The 14,512-nt window shown below is 51.1% G+C and overlaps 8 protein-coding genes across 8 annotated transcripts; 3 read left to right on the forward strand and 5 right to left on the reverse strand.

Annotated features, from left to right (window-relative positions):
- Positions 1 to 1,321: 1,321 nt before the first annotated feature.
- On the forward strand, positions 1,322 to 3,042 carry APUU_10093S (sugar porter family MFS transporter; the record flags this gene model as incomplete). Its single annotated transcript, XM_041706262.1, has 5 exons — positions 1,322 to 1,394; positions 1,445 to 1,525; positions 1,578 to 1,688; positions 1,755 to 2,081; positions 2,135 to 3,042. 5 exons carry the CDS (start codon positions 1,322 to 1,324, stop codon positions 3,040 to 3,042), a joined length of 1,500 nt encoding a protein of 499 aa, XP_041549459.1.
- A 76-nt stretch (positions 3,043 to 3,118) lies between these two features.
- APUU_10094A (putative C6 transcription factor) lies at positions 3,119 to 5,058 on the reverse strand (the record flags this gene model as incomplete). Its single annotated transcript, XM_041706373.1, has 4 exons — positions 3,119 to 3,511; positions 3,562 to 4,558; positions 4,620 to 4,958; positions 5,009 to 5,058. The coding sequence occupies 4 exons, from the start codon at positions 5,056 to 5,058 to the stop codon at positions 3,119 to 3,121; spliced, it is 1,779 nt and encodes a 592-aa protein (XP_041549460.1).
- A 754-nt stretch (positions 5,059 to 5,812) lies between these two features.
- APUU_10095S (putative quinol monooxygenase) lies at positions 5,813 to 6,575 on the forward strand (the record flags this gene model as incomplete). The annotated part of the gene is made up of 3 exons (XM_041706484.1): positions 5,813 to 5,863; positions 5,920 to 6,072; positions 6,123 to 6,575. 3 exons carry the CDS (start codon positions 5,813 to 5,815, stop codon positions 6,573 to 6,575), a joined length of 657 nt encoding a protein of 218 aa, XP_041549461.1.
- A 490-nt stretch (positions 6,576 to 7,065) lies between these two features.
- APUU_10096A (uncharacterized protein) lies at positions 7,066 to 7,556 on the reverse strand (the record flags this gene model as incomplete). The annotated part of the gene is made up of 3 exons (XM_041706595.1): positions 7,066 to 7,165; positions 7,217 to 7,360; positions 7,429 to 7,556. The coding sequence occupies 3 exons, from the start codon at positions 7,554 to 7,556 to the stop codon at positions 7,066 to 7,068; spliced, it is 372 nt and encodes a 123-aa protein (XP_041549462.1).
- A 1,525-nt stretch (positions 7,557 to 9,081) lies between these two features.
- Positions 9,082 to 10,070, reverse strand: APUU_10097A (uncharacterized protein; the record flags this gene model as incomplete). Its single annotated transcript, XM_041706706.1, has 3 exons — positions 9,082 to 9,173; positions 9,240 to 9,411; positions 9,459 to 10,070. 3 exons carry the CDS (start codon positions 10,068 to 10,070, stop codon positions 9,082 to 9,084), a joined length of 876 nt encoding a protein of 291 aa, XP_041549463.1.
- Positions 10,071 to 10,616: 546 nt separating this feature from the next.
- On the reverse strand, positions 10,617 to 12,206 carry APUU_10098A (putative pyridine nucleotide-disulfide oxidoreductase; the record flags this gene model as incomplete). The annotated part of the gene is made up of 1 exon (XM_041706817.1): positions 10,617 to 12,206. The coding sequence occupies one exon, from the start codon at positions 12,204 to 12,206 to the stop codon at positions 10,617 to 10,619; it is 1,590 nt and encodes a 529-aa protein (XP_041549464.1).
- Positions 12,207 to 12,500: 294 nt separating this feature from the next.
- Positions 12,501 to 13,433, forward strand: APUU_10099S (alpha/beta fold hydrolase; the record flags this gene model as incomplete). Its single annotated transcript, XM_041706928.1, has 1 exon — positions 12,501 to 13,433. The coding sequence occupies one exon, from the start codon at positions 12,501 to 12,503 to the stop codon at positions 13,431 to 13,433; it is 933 nt and encodes a 310-aa protein (XP_041549465.1).
- A 187-nt stretch (positions 13,434 to 13,620) lies between these two features.
- APUU_10100A (cutinase family protein) lies at positions 13,621 to 14,403 on the reverse strand (the record flags this gene model as incomplete). Its single annotated transcript, XM_041693435.1, has 4 exons — positions 13,621 to 13,882; positions 13,933 to 14,144; positions 14,192 to 14,283; positions 14,328 to 14,403. 4 exons carry the CDS (start codon positions 14,401 to 14,403, stop codon positions 13,621 to 13,623), a joined length of 642 nt encoding a protein of 213 aa, XP_041549466.1.
- Positions 14,404 to 14,512: the final 109 nt, after the last annotated feature.

The following is a 14,512-nucleotide window of genomic DNA, read 5'->3' on the forward strand; positions in this document are numbered from 1 at the left end:
CAGCTGCTTGAAGTAACCACCGGCTCTGGGTGGGTGGGCGACAAAGGCGAAGAGCCCCGGAGAATCAAAGCAGGCGACATTGTTTGGTGTCCTCCTGGGATTGTCCACTGGCACGGTTCAGATGAGGGCAGTACGATGATCCACCGTGCAGTTTCATTCGGGGGTATGGAGTGGTATGATCGGGTTTCTGCGGACGACCTCAAGGGTACCAATTAAGTAGGTAGATCTGTCTTTCTCTATATGTAAGATGCTGATCCGCCCAGGCTTGACTGTTGGTAGAATATATGTTGAGGGGAGTGCTATAACGTGCTACTATTAAGCCGCCTGTATATACATTCCGGGAAAACATGCATGATAATAACACCAAGGCGGCCGGCCAGGTGTTCCATGAGTCTGCCAGCTTCTGATGAATCCCAAGGCAGATAATATTGAATTAGCCCCAGGTATTATGTACAGATGGTAAATTAGTTTATTAAGGCTTCTTGATATCTCAGCGCATTCTGCTCTTTTCATACTTGCGCCGTAAAAATATACTCTATATGATACCAGTATCCCAATTGTATTACTCTGTAGTCCTCAATAATTAGTTCACAACTTCGACCCCAGAGTTGGTTGTTCAATAGGAAATACCTGAATATTCAGTAACCTGCGGACAATATTATTATACTGTAAGATGCGTCCCCTTTATACTATTTCAACACTCTATAATAGCTCTAAGAGGCTCTCTATAGAGGACAGCCGGGACTATTTAAGCCTTGAGTAGTCGGTCGCTTTTAGACCCATGCTTATCTTCATATAGGAACATTCATATACTTAGAGAGCAGTAGCCACCAAAGTCAATAACTTATACGTAACATGTTCAAGACACAAAGAGCATGCTCTATAGTTGCAGCAACCCACTCGGGCGACAAGACACCGAGAATGGGAGCATTGGAGAATGACACCGCAAGCGCGTTGGAGTTCGGATTCTCGAAGCAGACATTGACTTGAGGGTTATGATTGCGTCCAAGAGTCAAACGAAGGCGGGCATTTGTGGAGACTCAGGCGGCGTACTTGCGCTCCGATTTGCTGCGGTTGTCATTGTCCGCCTCGTCTCCAAGAGGTCGCCGTGTTAAATTCCTAGCCATGCTCCATTCTTCCCCATGGGGTCATCTTCTACGGCAGCTCTGTTGCAGGAGGGGGTCCTAGGCGTTAATTGTTCGGGACATTGAGAGCCCGTCACCTCTCCTCGGGAACGTATAAAGTTGGCCTCGGGACTCGGTTGGTCATCGAGGAACGCTTGGGTATTCACGAAATTGCAGACTGCGCTGTATACTGCATAATGGGTTCCCTTTACGTTGTTCTGATTGCTTGTGTTGTCGCCATAGGCGGGTTTACATATGGAGTGGACTCAGGTTGGCTCGAACCGCTGGCTACTTCGAACACCATGTCTAACGTGATATAGGGATCATCGCGACCACTTTGGGCCATGACACAATCAAATATGCCATGTTGGGACCGACAGGTACGAATGCGGCCTTGACAGGTATGTGGTAGCTCTTGACCAAAGCTTTGGCTTCCCCTGCTGATATAGGTAGGTGCCATCGTATCTCTCTATAACGTTGGGCAGGCCATTGGGACTTTTGGGGCAGGATACTCGGCCAATCGATTCAGCCGACGGTGGACGATCTGCGGAAGCGCGTTAATTTGTATGCTCCTTTGAAGTTCTTTAATTGATTTTGAAAAGTATAGACACTAATTGGTCATTGTTGTAGCTATCGTTGGAGCCGTGCTTCAATGCGCAGCCGTGAACGCCGGAATGATGATAGCTGGACGCTTCTTCGCTGGCGTCGGCTGTGGCATCATCCTCACCGTCGTTCCCATATACATTGCCGAAGTCTCCCCTCCTGAGAAGCGAGGAATGATCGTGGGACTGCAGGGTTTCATGATTGCCATGGGTTTCTTCGCAGCCAACTGGATAGGCTACGGAGGGGATGCCGCGAATGGTGATTCACAATGGCGGATACCGTTGGCTATGCAAATACCAGCGCCACTCGCTTTGGCGGTTGGTTGCTGCTTCGTCCCTTATAGTCCGAGATGGTGTATGTCCCCAAGCGCGCGTTACCTTGCCCTCCCATCACTGATAATGGCATAGTGGTCCAGCAGGAGCGTTACGAGGAAGCGCAAGCCGTCTTACGAGTCATTCATGGTCAGGACGACCATAACGACGACCGGGCGATGCAAGAACTCAGTGAAATCCGAAATCAAATCGGAGCCGAATCGGCCACTGCAACCGGTTTTTTGACTGCCATCACAAGTCTGTTTTCGCGGAAATACCTGCACCGCACACTGCTCGCCTGCTTTCTACTTGTCATGGGCCAGTTCAGCGGGTCGCAGGTCATTCAAAACTATCAGGGAACATTTTATGCCGCTGTTGGTTTTACTGGACGGACATCACTCCTGATCAGCGGGATATACGGAATCATGGGTGTATTGGGCCAAGTTATCTATCTCTTTTGCGCCGCGGACAAGTGGCCGCGCACCCGCACACTCTGGGTCGGCTCTATATTCCTGTCGGCGATGATTGCTATCTGCATGGCGTTATCCGCGGTGTACGGAGACGAAGATAACAGCAATGTGAATGGGGCCAGGGCAGCAATCGCCATGATCTTCCTCTACTCGTGTGGATACGCCGTGTTCTTCAATGCCACTATCTGGGTCGTGCCTTCCGAGCTGTTTCCGTTCTTCCTGCGCTCAACCGGGATGGGCCTTGGTGTTTTCTCCAAGTCTGTGGCTGCCATCGTGCTTTCGCAAATCACACCAACTGCAATGGAGAACGTTGGTTGGAGGTACTATGCCCTCTTCATTGCCACTAACCTTGCCGCTGCGCTCGTCTATTTCTTCTTGCTTCCAGAGACGGGTGGTAAGACACTCGAAGAAATAGCTGAACTGTTCGGAGACAGTGTTGCCATCAGTCCTTCGAAGATAAACGATGACCTGCCATCCACGGAGGTGAATGCAAACAAAGACTCCAGATCGATGCATGTGGAAAAGGTAGCGTAAATCAACGCAGGCAAAGGTCCAGTAATTGAATTGGAGGAACATGTGCAAATCGTTGCGTATATAGTCCTTATAAAACTCATGTCGGGGTGACTTGGTTGCTATCGTAGCGGTCATCTAGTAGCCAGCTCAAGGCGCTGTTAATCAGGGCCTCCCCAGTTATCTCCTGATCATGCAGTAATCGAGAAAGGTCATCCCACTGAGCGGGTTCCTCCAATGTAACCATCGCTTCATTGTTTTCGCTTCCCTGGGCCGTAAGAAATTCGATACTTGGACGCGCAGGGGTAGCATTCCCAGAGCTACTTTTATGATCAGGCTGTATAGATGTGCCAGGTTCCGCGTGCGGAGCCAGCTGCCTCTCCGACAGAAGTGAGGAGTGTTCGATCAGGAAACGAGCCATCCAGTTGTCAAGCACAAACGGATCCGACATTGAGTCTCTGCAGGAGTTCTGGAATGTACGCAGATGGGTAGTCTAGGATTGATATTAGCAAAGGTTTAAGGTATCTTATAAAGCCTCCCTACATAGTGTTCGACGATAGGCCAATATGATTTCACGGTCATAAGATACTGAAAGTTCGACACCAGGCGCTGGCGCACCATTGGAAGCTCGCGGTAGTCGTCGCTGAATAGCAGAGTGTGGAGGTGAACGCATGAGCTGACCACCCCAATATGGCCGTAAATGAAGTAGTCCAATTCGCAGTGCTTGATGTTCCTAGAGTACTGTAGAATAGACGAAACAACGGCCGCACTATCCTTACACTTGAATGCATGATCCGGCCTCGAGTTCCTCGCTGCTCTCGCATCCAGGAAGGGGAAAAGAAGCATCTGCTTGAAATGAAAGTAGCCGATATGCATCGCGAGGTATATTTGTCCGAGCCTCCTTCCTGCCAGGAACATGAGATTGTCGAAATTCCAGGCCAGTCTTGGGGGCAGATTCGCCGCCCACTCATCCAACGCAAGTTCCACTTCGGCTGCTTGCGCGCAGTAGTCGGCAAACGAGATCTTGTCGCAGCTAAGCTGTCGCATCAGAGTGTTTACTTTCGCATATATGCCAAGAGTGCGTGCCATCTGAGCCCACATATCACAGCGGGGAGAATCTTGCACGTAGTTGGCATTCAGCACCTCTGCGCTGACAGTGTGAAACGTCGCATCGTCAATATTCGGCATGAAGTCCGGCTCTTGAGGTAGACTCATAGGTTCCATGGCCATATCCCAGGCCGACCAATGGCTTGCCACGTGGATTGACAGCCAACTCCGCCGGTATTCCTCCTCATGTACAGCACTAGCGTTATCGCCAAGTGACAGCCTCTCTGCGTGTAACCGAGCCAATCCTATATAAATGTGTTTCCCATCGACATTTCCCTCCCCACTGAGAAAGTATCCTATCAATAGGAATCCTTGGACGGTTTCCAAGCTCGGGGATATCATGTACGGCTGGCTGAGACGAACTGCTTCGGTAGCGAAGACCTTTCCGCGATCACAGGGGGCGGTCCCGTCGAATACTGGATTACTGGAGAATCTGCGCGTGCGAAGTTACTAATGCTGGGCGTTGTCAAGCTCATAACGCGGTCAAGTTTTACCTCGCAGCCAACGCACACATCGCATAAACATGTATCATCGGTGCCGTACCTTCATCGAGGCGACGCAGAAATGTGGGCTCGTGGAATATGGTGTGGGGGATATCGTGGATGAAGCGAAAGTAGAGGTGAACCAGCTCGATCCATATTTGCCGTGATGTCAATCCCGTGAGGGGATCTTCCGACGCGTTCGACGGACCAGTATCCTCGCTGGCTCGGGGGTATCCGCCATCGATGTCTCTTCTGGCCGGCGGAACACTCAGGCTGCAGGGTCGTGAGAGTGAATGGCAGAGTTGGCAGGCGTCTCCGGTGGAGGATGGGATGCAGCGACGTTTTCTAGAGCTGTTGCGGGGTGTCAGTGTTTACTCTCGCTCCGGTCGGCCAGATCTTACCGGCAAGTGACGCAGGCCCCGGCTCTGGGCCTTCTCAGGTCGGTTGACATGTCATGAATGGCAATGCTCTAGTCGCACTAGACACCATGGTATACATAGATGGGTTGGCTGATCACCATCGACAGAAGTGTTGAGTGCTCGTCTCGTCTCGTCGCGTCGTGGATGGCGTGGTGCTGACTCATCAGGGCGATTGTCCAGCACCAGAATTCCAATTGAAGTATTGAAATGGTGTTATTCCTTTCGAACCAGACAAGTTATGATATCGCTGGGTTCTATAAACATACGGTAGTTAAGAAGAGTGCTATTCGTTTGGTGTGTCGTTTACCTTTAGAGTGAGCTCGGGCACACAGGCTTACGAAAACATATATATCTTCATAAACATATCATGATCTCAGCAGGAAACAAAAAAAATCCTTAATAATTGATGAATCTTCTACTGTTTTCATTTCTATTGTTTAGCCAGCATCCCACAGACATGCAGAATCACAATTGCTTTTTAGCACTAATGATACTTCCAGACCCAATACTACAAACCCCTATTCCATGGCGACCAACTTCACCTCACCAAGACTAGATAAGCTAGTTTCTACACACTCGCAAGGCATTGATTTTTGTGCCAAATTAGTCATATCGTTATTGTAGCTCGGGCCTCAGGTGGTAATCTTTATCCTATGCTTTTCCGGCATGCTTGGCCATGGGCACTGAACATATCAAGACAATTATACCATGAGGCGATTAATACAAGTACCAGTAACTGCATTGAGACAAGATATCGAAAGCACCATTTTCTTCAAGTTAGGCAACATGTTCATAATTTTCGGCAATGTCCAGTTCATACCTGGTAGATACGGCGAGGTGAGAAACATCATTCATTCCCTTTCCACCCCAAGACCCTCATCGAATACCTCTAGTGGCAAACTGCCTACGACAAACTGGCCGAGTATGTTGCCGTTAGAGAGCGAACCTCGACATTAACCTACTACTTTGGGATCCCATTCGAATTCAAGACGAATTTTGAAGGTATACCACACATGCTGGCATTCGAGGCCTATAACACGCGCGAGGTTCGTTGTCTCGAACAAGACACCCAGCGATTCACGCTAATTCGGAGCAGGATCTGTACGACACTCATTTGAACTCTACCGCGATGCAAGAATTCCTTGCTGCCGTTCCCAGCACCATGTCAACCGGGCTAGACCTCACGCACTACACCGAGACAGCGGGGTTCCTAGATAAGCCGGGAAACTGCCAGGGGTGTGAGATTATCTACGACACCCGGATTGAATGCCATGCACAGCAGGATCGAAGTACTATTTTAGATAAGCTCGCCGTTATCGCGGAGCACATCGAGGAACACGAAGACGGCACAAGTACGTTCCTTGTGCTCAAGAGCCTGGATAGTGAGACCCAGATGAGGATTTTTGAGCGGTATGCTAGTTGGGACGCAATGCTTGCACATCAGAAGGGGGACAAACTGGTGGATTTGTGGCTGGGTTCAAAGGCAGGAATCAAGAGTATGGAGGGAAGAGCGTATGTCCCGAATGGTAAAGGCTGGCTGCACCATTAGGACCTCGTCTATGATACATCTCAGGGAAGTGTAAATACCCACGAGATGGAGGATTGGTTTGGAGAATGTATTGATTCAGCTGCAGCTGACTATCGGTCGATAATGTCGGGCTTAGATTTCGCTTAGGCCGCCATATCAGACACGAGGATAGTTTAGGCAAGCCTCGAATAGTGCCACGCTACAAGCTGTGTAACACGATCTGCTAAATGGTCTTAATGAAAGCACGTAGGTCTGAGCCTTTAACTATTGGCGTCGAGCTTAATCAAGAAACCTCCACTGTGAATGCCCAGCAGGTATTGGCCGCGTGCCATCAGGAGTTTCCATTGAATCATCAGAAAGTACTGGCACCCAAGATTGTACACCCCCAGTCTCTGCATTCGCATTACAGTATAGGAAAAACCTAACCCAAGGCAAAAACCTACACCGAGACGAAATGAGTACTGCGCCGAATTCCCAACCATATCGCCCACGTTACCCATACACCTAACAACTAGTTGTTATCACAGGAGTCCTGAGAAACATCCACCTGGTTGCACTCTGAGTAAATCGTATTTGGATTTCCACATTCGGAAAGCCGGACCCTGTATGGGCTAGAAATGCAAATAGTCAGTGCTGTTCTCATACCTAAAAGAGTGACTCACCTATCTACGATTGGCAAGTCGCAGGATCCAGCAACGGTTGTTCCGTCACTATTCGTGTTTACTGGTCCCGCAACGAAGATTGTGTGCGGGTTCGGCGCCAGCTGGAAGTTGGAGAGGTAGACGCAGAGCTGGGAAGAGTCGGTGCTTTAGAGCGATAACGGTCAGCTTACTGCCGCCTAGTACATACAGCAAGTATAGGAGATAGGGCATACTCGACATGGCTCCACTCGACGTCCCAGTCTTCAGAGAGGTCCACGGTGCCTGGAGGCGGGGGCGAGATGCATTGGACAGCGGCCGTGGTTGCTACAAGGGCAGCAACGAACGGGACACCCGAGTACATTTGTAAAAATTGTTCTGTTTTATGGGACGTTGAGATAAGGTAAAGAACACTGAGTTGAGGAAGATTGTTTGCTGGAATAAGCGACCTTGAGGGTTTGAAGCTCTATTTATACCTGCAGTTGGCTCACCGGCGTAGGATTGGAAAGACCAAAAAGCCACCCATCTTCGAACATGAGAGGTACGTTTGATAAGTCATGAGCCAACCAAGATCAAATTGCCTCCTTTCTTTTCTAAGGTAATGAACCATGATACACGACTTGATGTAACTTCTCCAGCTCATCCAAGACACGCATCTGACGGACGAACCACCGGGGTGCTTTTACTGGAAGTCCAGTCATACTTCACGGGGAGCACAGTAGGTCCGAGCACTGATTGGCGCATCCAAAGATCGCCCATCCAATGCTGTTTCGTAAATCTGGAACGAACCCCAACCCCATGCGTCTTGGTTACACAGCAGCTCGCAAACTCAAGAGAGGAGGCCGAATCCGAGGTCAGACCTGGCAGAGACCACCATGACCGCAGTCAGCAGGTCGAGTGCCATGACAGGTCGCAGGTGGTTGGCGGAGGCAGAGGCAGAGACATGTTGTAGCATGTAGAGATTGCGATCCTTGATTGCAACCGTGGGGTATCGGACCGCGTGGGATCAAGCCTGGAATAGGAAAGAACGACAGTCGCTGCTGCCTACCTGCCCGTTGGGAATGGCAACCTTTCAAAATGGAAGAGGCGACTGCTAGCTACACGATTGAGTGGGCAGGTGCTCCCCAAGCCAGAGCTGGGAGCCTTTACTGGCAGAGATTAAAGGAAATAATACAAAGCCTCATGAGTATGGATGATACTATATAACATAGCATGGCCGTGTACATGTTCAACAGCCACACAAGCCCAGAGATGCAAATATCACGCTGAACAGTACTGCGTGCAAGTCGATTATCAGGCAAGTCGATTATCAGGCAAGTCGATTATCAGGCATGCGATATAATGAGTAAGTAGCACCAAAGACCGACAACAAAAATGGAAGCATATACAACACTATCCAAGTACAGACTGCCAAAAAGATCCCAGGGTAGCCTGGTATCATTATCCACCACATATAAGTAGCAATCGCGCTCAATACAACAAGGGCCGGGGAGGCATAATAGTATATCCAACGACATATCCGGTAAGCCCGACCAGGGTCAGTTATGATTCGCATAATGGAAAAGGCATGATGCTTGGATCGGCCCGATTCAATGGTGCTCACAACTCCGCAAAGGGGTATGGTTGAGAGACAGAGACAGCAACCCCCGAGAAGTAAGCATACATATTGCACAAAGTACAGGTTCAGCTGCTCGAAGTCCTCCTCGGCGAACATGAGGTAAATCGGTGCTGCCCCGCATATGAATGATATAATAAATTGCAGGTTATCCAGGTACCAGGGGCACGAGCGAAAGTCGTGCTTACAGGATGTTATAATAAGGTCGTATACCGAATCGCTCGCCGATGGAGTTGGCCGAGTTCTTGACATTGTCCACAGGGGGGCTTCGGTGTCATTTTGGAGACTGGGCGTTGACCGTGCTTGTTGGCCGTCTCTCAGGTCTAAGAGTTGCAGATTTTCGTATCGGGTTGGGGTATTTGAAGCCTTTTCACCAGACAAATCTGTTTGTCTTAGTATAGAAAGCCCGTAATATAGGCGGCCAGAGCATACCGGAGAGGCTTTCCACAACCACCAAGCCTGGTACAAGAAGAAGCAATACTGGGATAACCTGGCCGAAGCCCCAATAACTCTCCTCCAACATATCCCGGCTTCTCTGCATGCTGTAACGGACAGTAAATAGTCGCAGGGTACCCCATACGAGGGAAAACAGTAGCCATAGTACCTTTGATCGTCAGCATACAGAATACACAATATGAGGCCAGCTATTACCTCCCATGTGCGGGAGCGCATGAAGTCAAGCAGAGTCTGAACCGAGACCAGGACTGATAGACTCAATACAGGTACCCAAAGAGTGACCGCAGCAGCCAATCCGCTGCGTGCTTGGAGCCTTTTACAAAGCCCAATTATGGAGGCCTGCCACTTTGCACGCACAAATCCCATAAGTCTCATACCGGCATGGCTGGTATGTGAAAACATTCGCAGAAGCCGAGTGACGAGGGTTCCAAGAAGTATGACTTCCGATAAGATCGTGTACACGCCGTTCTGAGACATCCAGATACTGACTGCGACAGATCCATTGGCCACAGTTCCACACATGGCCGGAATCTCCGGATTGCCGCTTCGGAGCAGGGCTATCGACAGCATAATAGCGACCCCTGACATCAGCATCACCCTCAAGCAGAGGAGGAACTTGCGCCTTTGGAGGAACTCTTGAAGGAATGGGAGAGTTGCGAGATGGGTGATCGAGGCGAACCAAGCCAAAGTAGTTGCCACCTGCCAGTGGTAGAATGATATGCCGCAGTTGAGCTGGCTAAATGCCCCGATGAGCATAGCGAGCCCAGTGACAAGCTGCTGGTCGCTGATTGCAAGGATAAGCTGCATTGGTTAGATACCAACAAGTATATGGTGTTTCAGGGCACAGTATGCACTGACAGCTTTTAGCGGCCTCGACCAGTCTCTACTTGAGTTCCACCTTAGGGCACGCCGTATGGATCCTTGCAGTGACGAGTCCAATAGACTGGATGACGGTTCAACTGGGACTGCGACATAATGGACTACCAAGGATATCAAGGTCAACCACGCAGCCCCAAGGGACGCCACCAGAACCTGTCCACATAAGCGTTGTGTAGTGATTTCCAAGACAGGAGCATACCCCAATCCCCGAAATGTCAGGGTCCGGTTCCAGATGCGCGTCGCTCAAACCACCGCCCGAACAGTCGACTGGCTTGCACGACATTCCGGACTGGACTGGATGAATCGTTCAAGTCTGCGGTGGAACCTGGACGTGTCTGGACAGAAATAAATTGGGGCCACAGACTGTACGGTAGACAACGTCACCCAAGCAGGCAAACGAAGGGATCGACATGTACTCGCAAATGTATAATAAGCACTAGATTGCACTAGATATGCACATAATTTTGATTCATGCTAATACCGCGAGATGTCCCTCCCAAAAATCCGATTCAGCATCCACCGAAACGCAACCCTCAACTTATTGCGCCAGCTAATAGTCATAGTCAGATATGCCGAATTCCACACTAACCAGGCCATTCTCCCTGTTACTTTTTGTGGCAGAAACTTCCCATCGCCTTCGTCCGGCAGCTGCATGAGGGCCCGCGCATCCCCAATATACGCCAGCGTGCCCATATTCTTGAACGAGAACGGGGGCGATTTCTGCAAATCGCCGTGATTAAGTCGCGCCGCCAGCCACTTTGCTTCCTGGGCGGTCGCCTGGGCTGTTGCTGGGGGTGCTCCATTCTCCGGCATCGCATTGTCTCCAAGCGCAAATACATCTTTAAGAACTGCAGTTGTACCAGATCCGTCCTGAAGCTGGACGCGCAAGTGCCCATCCACTAAAAGTGCACCTGTCTGCGAAGCCTTCTTATACGACCACGACCGCTTGGATGCATCCTGCGGCGGCTTCGAACCGTCCTGCATAACGGCCGAGTTCGCAGGGAAGACTTCAACATCGCGCAGAGAATCCCTAACAAGCTCATTCATCGCATTTCCTGTTGCCCAGACACACATCCCTACACCAACCTGACCCTCCTCCTTCGTCGTAAGGGTTAGGCAACTCCGGGGATCCATCTCATATGGTGGCTCAGCACCAGGAACACCCCATCGGAGATCCTCGATATGATGCGAAGTGCGCACATCAATCCCCTCCTTCTTCATGGTCTCTTTGGCATACCGCGACAGCGACTCATCGAACATAGACAGCACCTTCGGCGCAACATCATACAGTGAAATGCGCGGCAAACCCACCAAAGTCGGATACAGGGTGATCAGATCCGTGTAAATAAAGTCGCGCAACGCAGCCGCGAGTTCAGTACCGGTCGGACCAGCGCCCACGATGGCGAAATGCAGAAGATGGCGGCGCATTTCGTCGCTGGTCGTCGGAAGAACAGCGAGCTCGAAGCATTCGCGGACGCGGCGGCGCACACGGCGCGAGTCGCCAATGTCTCGGAAGAAGATGGCGTTGTCTTTGACGCCTGGCGTTTTGAATGTCCGGCTGATTGCACCGACTGAGATGATCAATTTATCATAGGGGACGTGGAACATCTCGCTGTGTTCCCACTTATTCACATCCTTCCCATTCTTCTGCTGGTCTTCCTCCGTGTGAGTCTCGGTAACGCCGCTCCGGACGATAGTCGGTTCACAGAGGACAGTCTTGCGGTCTATATCAATGGCCCGCGCCGCAGCCTGGATGAAGTCGAGCTTGAACCTGGGATCGCGCACGGGCTCGACGATATGCGAGAAGTCCAGGTCCCCGCCGGCAGTGTCGGTGAGCAACGGCGTGAAGACGAAGTACGAGCGAGGGGAGATCACGACTGGGGCGAAGTGTCGCGGCGATAGTTTTCGCGAGAGGGTGTATCCTCCCCATCCGGAGCCCAGGACGACGACGCGCTCCTTATCATTACCCGGATGTTGGCGGATGTCGGCGAAGGTGCGTATGCGCTGCGACGGCGGCCACCGTAGGGGAGGATATCGCGGAATAGTCCTGAACGGGGGTTTCATCGTAGGATGCTGCTAGGTTCATTATGTTAATATCTTGCAGCAAGTAACTTTTTGGGAGCGACGTCGGAGTGAGTCAGGGTTAAACCATTATGACCTCATCATCCGGCCAGTCCCGGTGGTTCTCGTAGCCCTAAACGGCATTCTGTAAACAGATCATCTATATCTTATCTTACCGGGACATTCCAATGCATCTTACACGCTAACTGGCATCTGGTTAGTGCTTACCTTAGTCGCGTCTTCGTATTCTCGTGTCCAACAGCGTCAGCACGACTCTTCTTCCTCTACAACATCGCCATGACGACCAGACCTCTGTCAATCCGCCTCGTTAATACCATCCGCTCATATTCAACCCGCACCAACCAAACCCTCTCCCTCCCCGATGGCCGCACCCTCAGCTACGCCGAGTACGGCACTCCAACAGGCACACCCCTACTCTACCTCCACGGCTTCCCCTCCTCCCGCCTCGAAGCCTCCGCATTCGACCCAATCGCCAAGCGCCGAAACCTCCGCATAATCGCCCCAGACAGACCCGGATACGGCCAGTCCACATTCCAACCGGGACGCCAGATACCCGACTACCCCGCCGACGTGCACTCCCTCGCCGACCACCTCAAGCTGCCCAGTTTCGCTGTCCTAGGCGGATCCGGCGGCGGTCCGTATGCCCTCGCATGCGCGCACTCATTACCGCCCGACCGGCTATCCGGCGTTGGGGTCCTCGCGGGCGCGGGGCCCTGGAGTGCCGGGATGCAGTATGTCTCTTTGGCACGACGGCTAACGTCGCTAGCGGCGACATATACACCGGTTGGATTCCGGGTCATATTGGACGGGCTCGTCAGTACTCTACGATGGACCGTAACAACCGGCCCCGCAACGCGATGGATAGACGCCTGGCTTGAGAAACAAGCGACCTCGGAAAAGGGGACCCTGAGTATAGAAGAGCGCCGGCAGATGGTGCTAGACATGTCCTTTGAGGCGTTTGCGCAGGGGAGTGGTGCGACCGTGCAAGAGGCTGTTCTGTTATCGCATGCTTGGGGATTCAAGTTTGAGGATGTGGTCTATGACAAGGTGCGCATTTGGCATGGGGTCAGGGATAAGAATGCGCCGATTGAGATGATTCGGTATATGGCGGGGCGGATGCCGCATTGTGTGTTGACGGAGTTTGATGATTCGCATTATACGCTTGCGAGGCATATTGAACGGATTTTGGAGGAGTTGGTTCCTGTTTGATTGTGGTGTTGGCTCTCTACTGTTGTATACTAAGGTATCTCTACTACTGTACATTATATTGTTTCTCCGCTCATTAGCATGCCAACCTGAATGATTTACTCTCGACCAACGAGATGTTTGGCTACGAATAAAGATCTCGCCCTGTTAGGTCAATATGTGAAAGTCGCACTTGTTTCTCATTGGCCTACTAAATCTTCCCAGCCAGAAATTCAAGAGCATCCGGTACATCTGCACTATAAGAGAAGTGCGCATCAGTAATAATCAGAGTCCCCTCACACACTTTATCCCCCTCTGCACAATAAATCTTCGTCTTATCAGTCGAGAAGTTCGGAATCTGGCCACCATCCTGTTCATTGCGCGTATCCCCAAATAGCACGACACCACTGATCTGGTTCTGCACACTGCTAGAGAGAGTCGAGACGGAACCGTGCATTACCGCTGCTCCTTGACTATATCATCCGTCAGAACAGTAAATGCGACATAAGATAAGAAAACAAACCTATAACCACCCGCAAGAACCTTAGTATCGGGACACTTAGACGCCGCAAGCTCGAAAAGCTCTACAGCCTCACTAATCGCCGCCTCGGAAGTTCCTTTGGGAAGAAGGTTGGATCCCAGGTCCGCTTCATACTCCGGAGCAACACCCTGACACGCAACCTGGTCAGGGTTCAGCGATTTGAGGCCATCGCAGACCTCGACTCCGAGTGAGCCCTAGATGGTTAGTCCGTTGCTGTGGTTAAGATGTAGAGTGGTCTAACCAGGTAGTCCGACTCCGTCGAGCCGCGGGCATAGATGAGGGTTATATCCTTGCAATCGCCATCACGCAGTTCATTTTGGCCGGACGGCGCAGCTGTGATGGTTAGCGGGGGCTCCGTATGAATAGGCCTTGCATACACTGGCGTTCCTGGAGAGGAATGGGACTTGCTGCAGCAAATGCAGCTAGGAGAGATATGGCAAGTTGCAGCTTCATGGTTGATAGCGAAAGATAGTTAGAACGGCCTGCTTTTGCTGTTTGTCTACCCAGACACGCATTCAAGCCACGCCGTCGTACCCTTTATATGTGTCGACCACCAAGCCAA

This window comes from Aspergillus puulaauensis, chromosome 1, assembly GCF_016861865.1.
Source record: "Aspergillus puulaauensis MK2 DNA, chromosome 1, nearly complete sequence".
Classification (NCBI taxonomy): Eukaryota; Fungi; Ascomycota; class Eurotiomycetes; order Eurotiales; family Aspergillaceae; genus Aspergillus; species Aspergillus puulaauensis.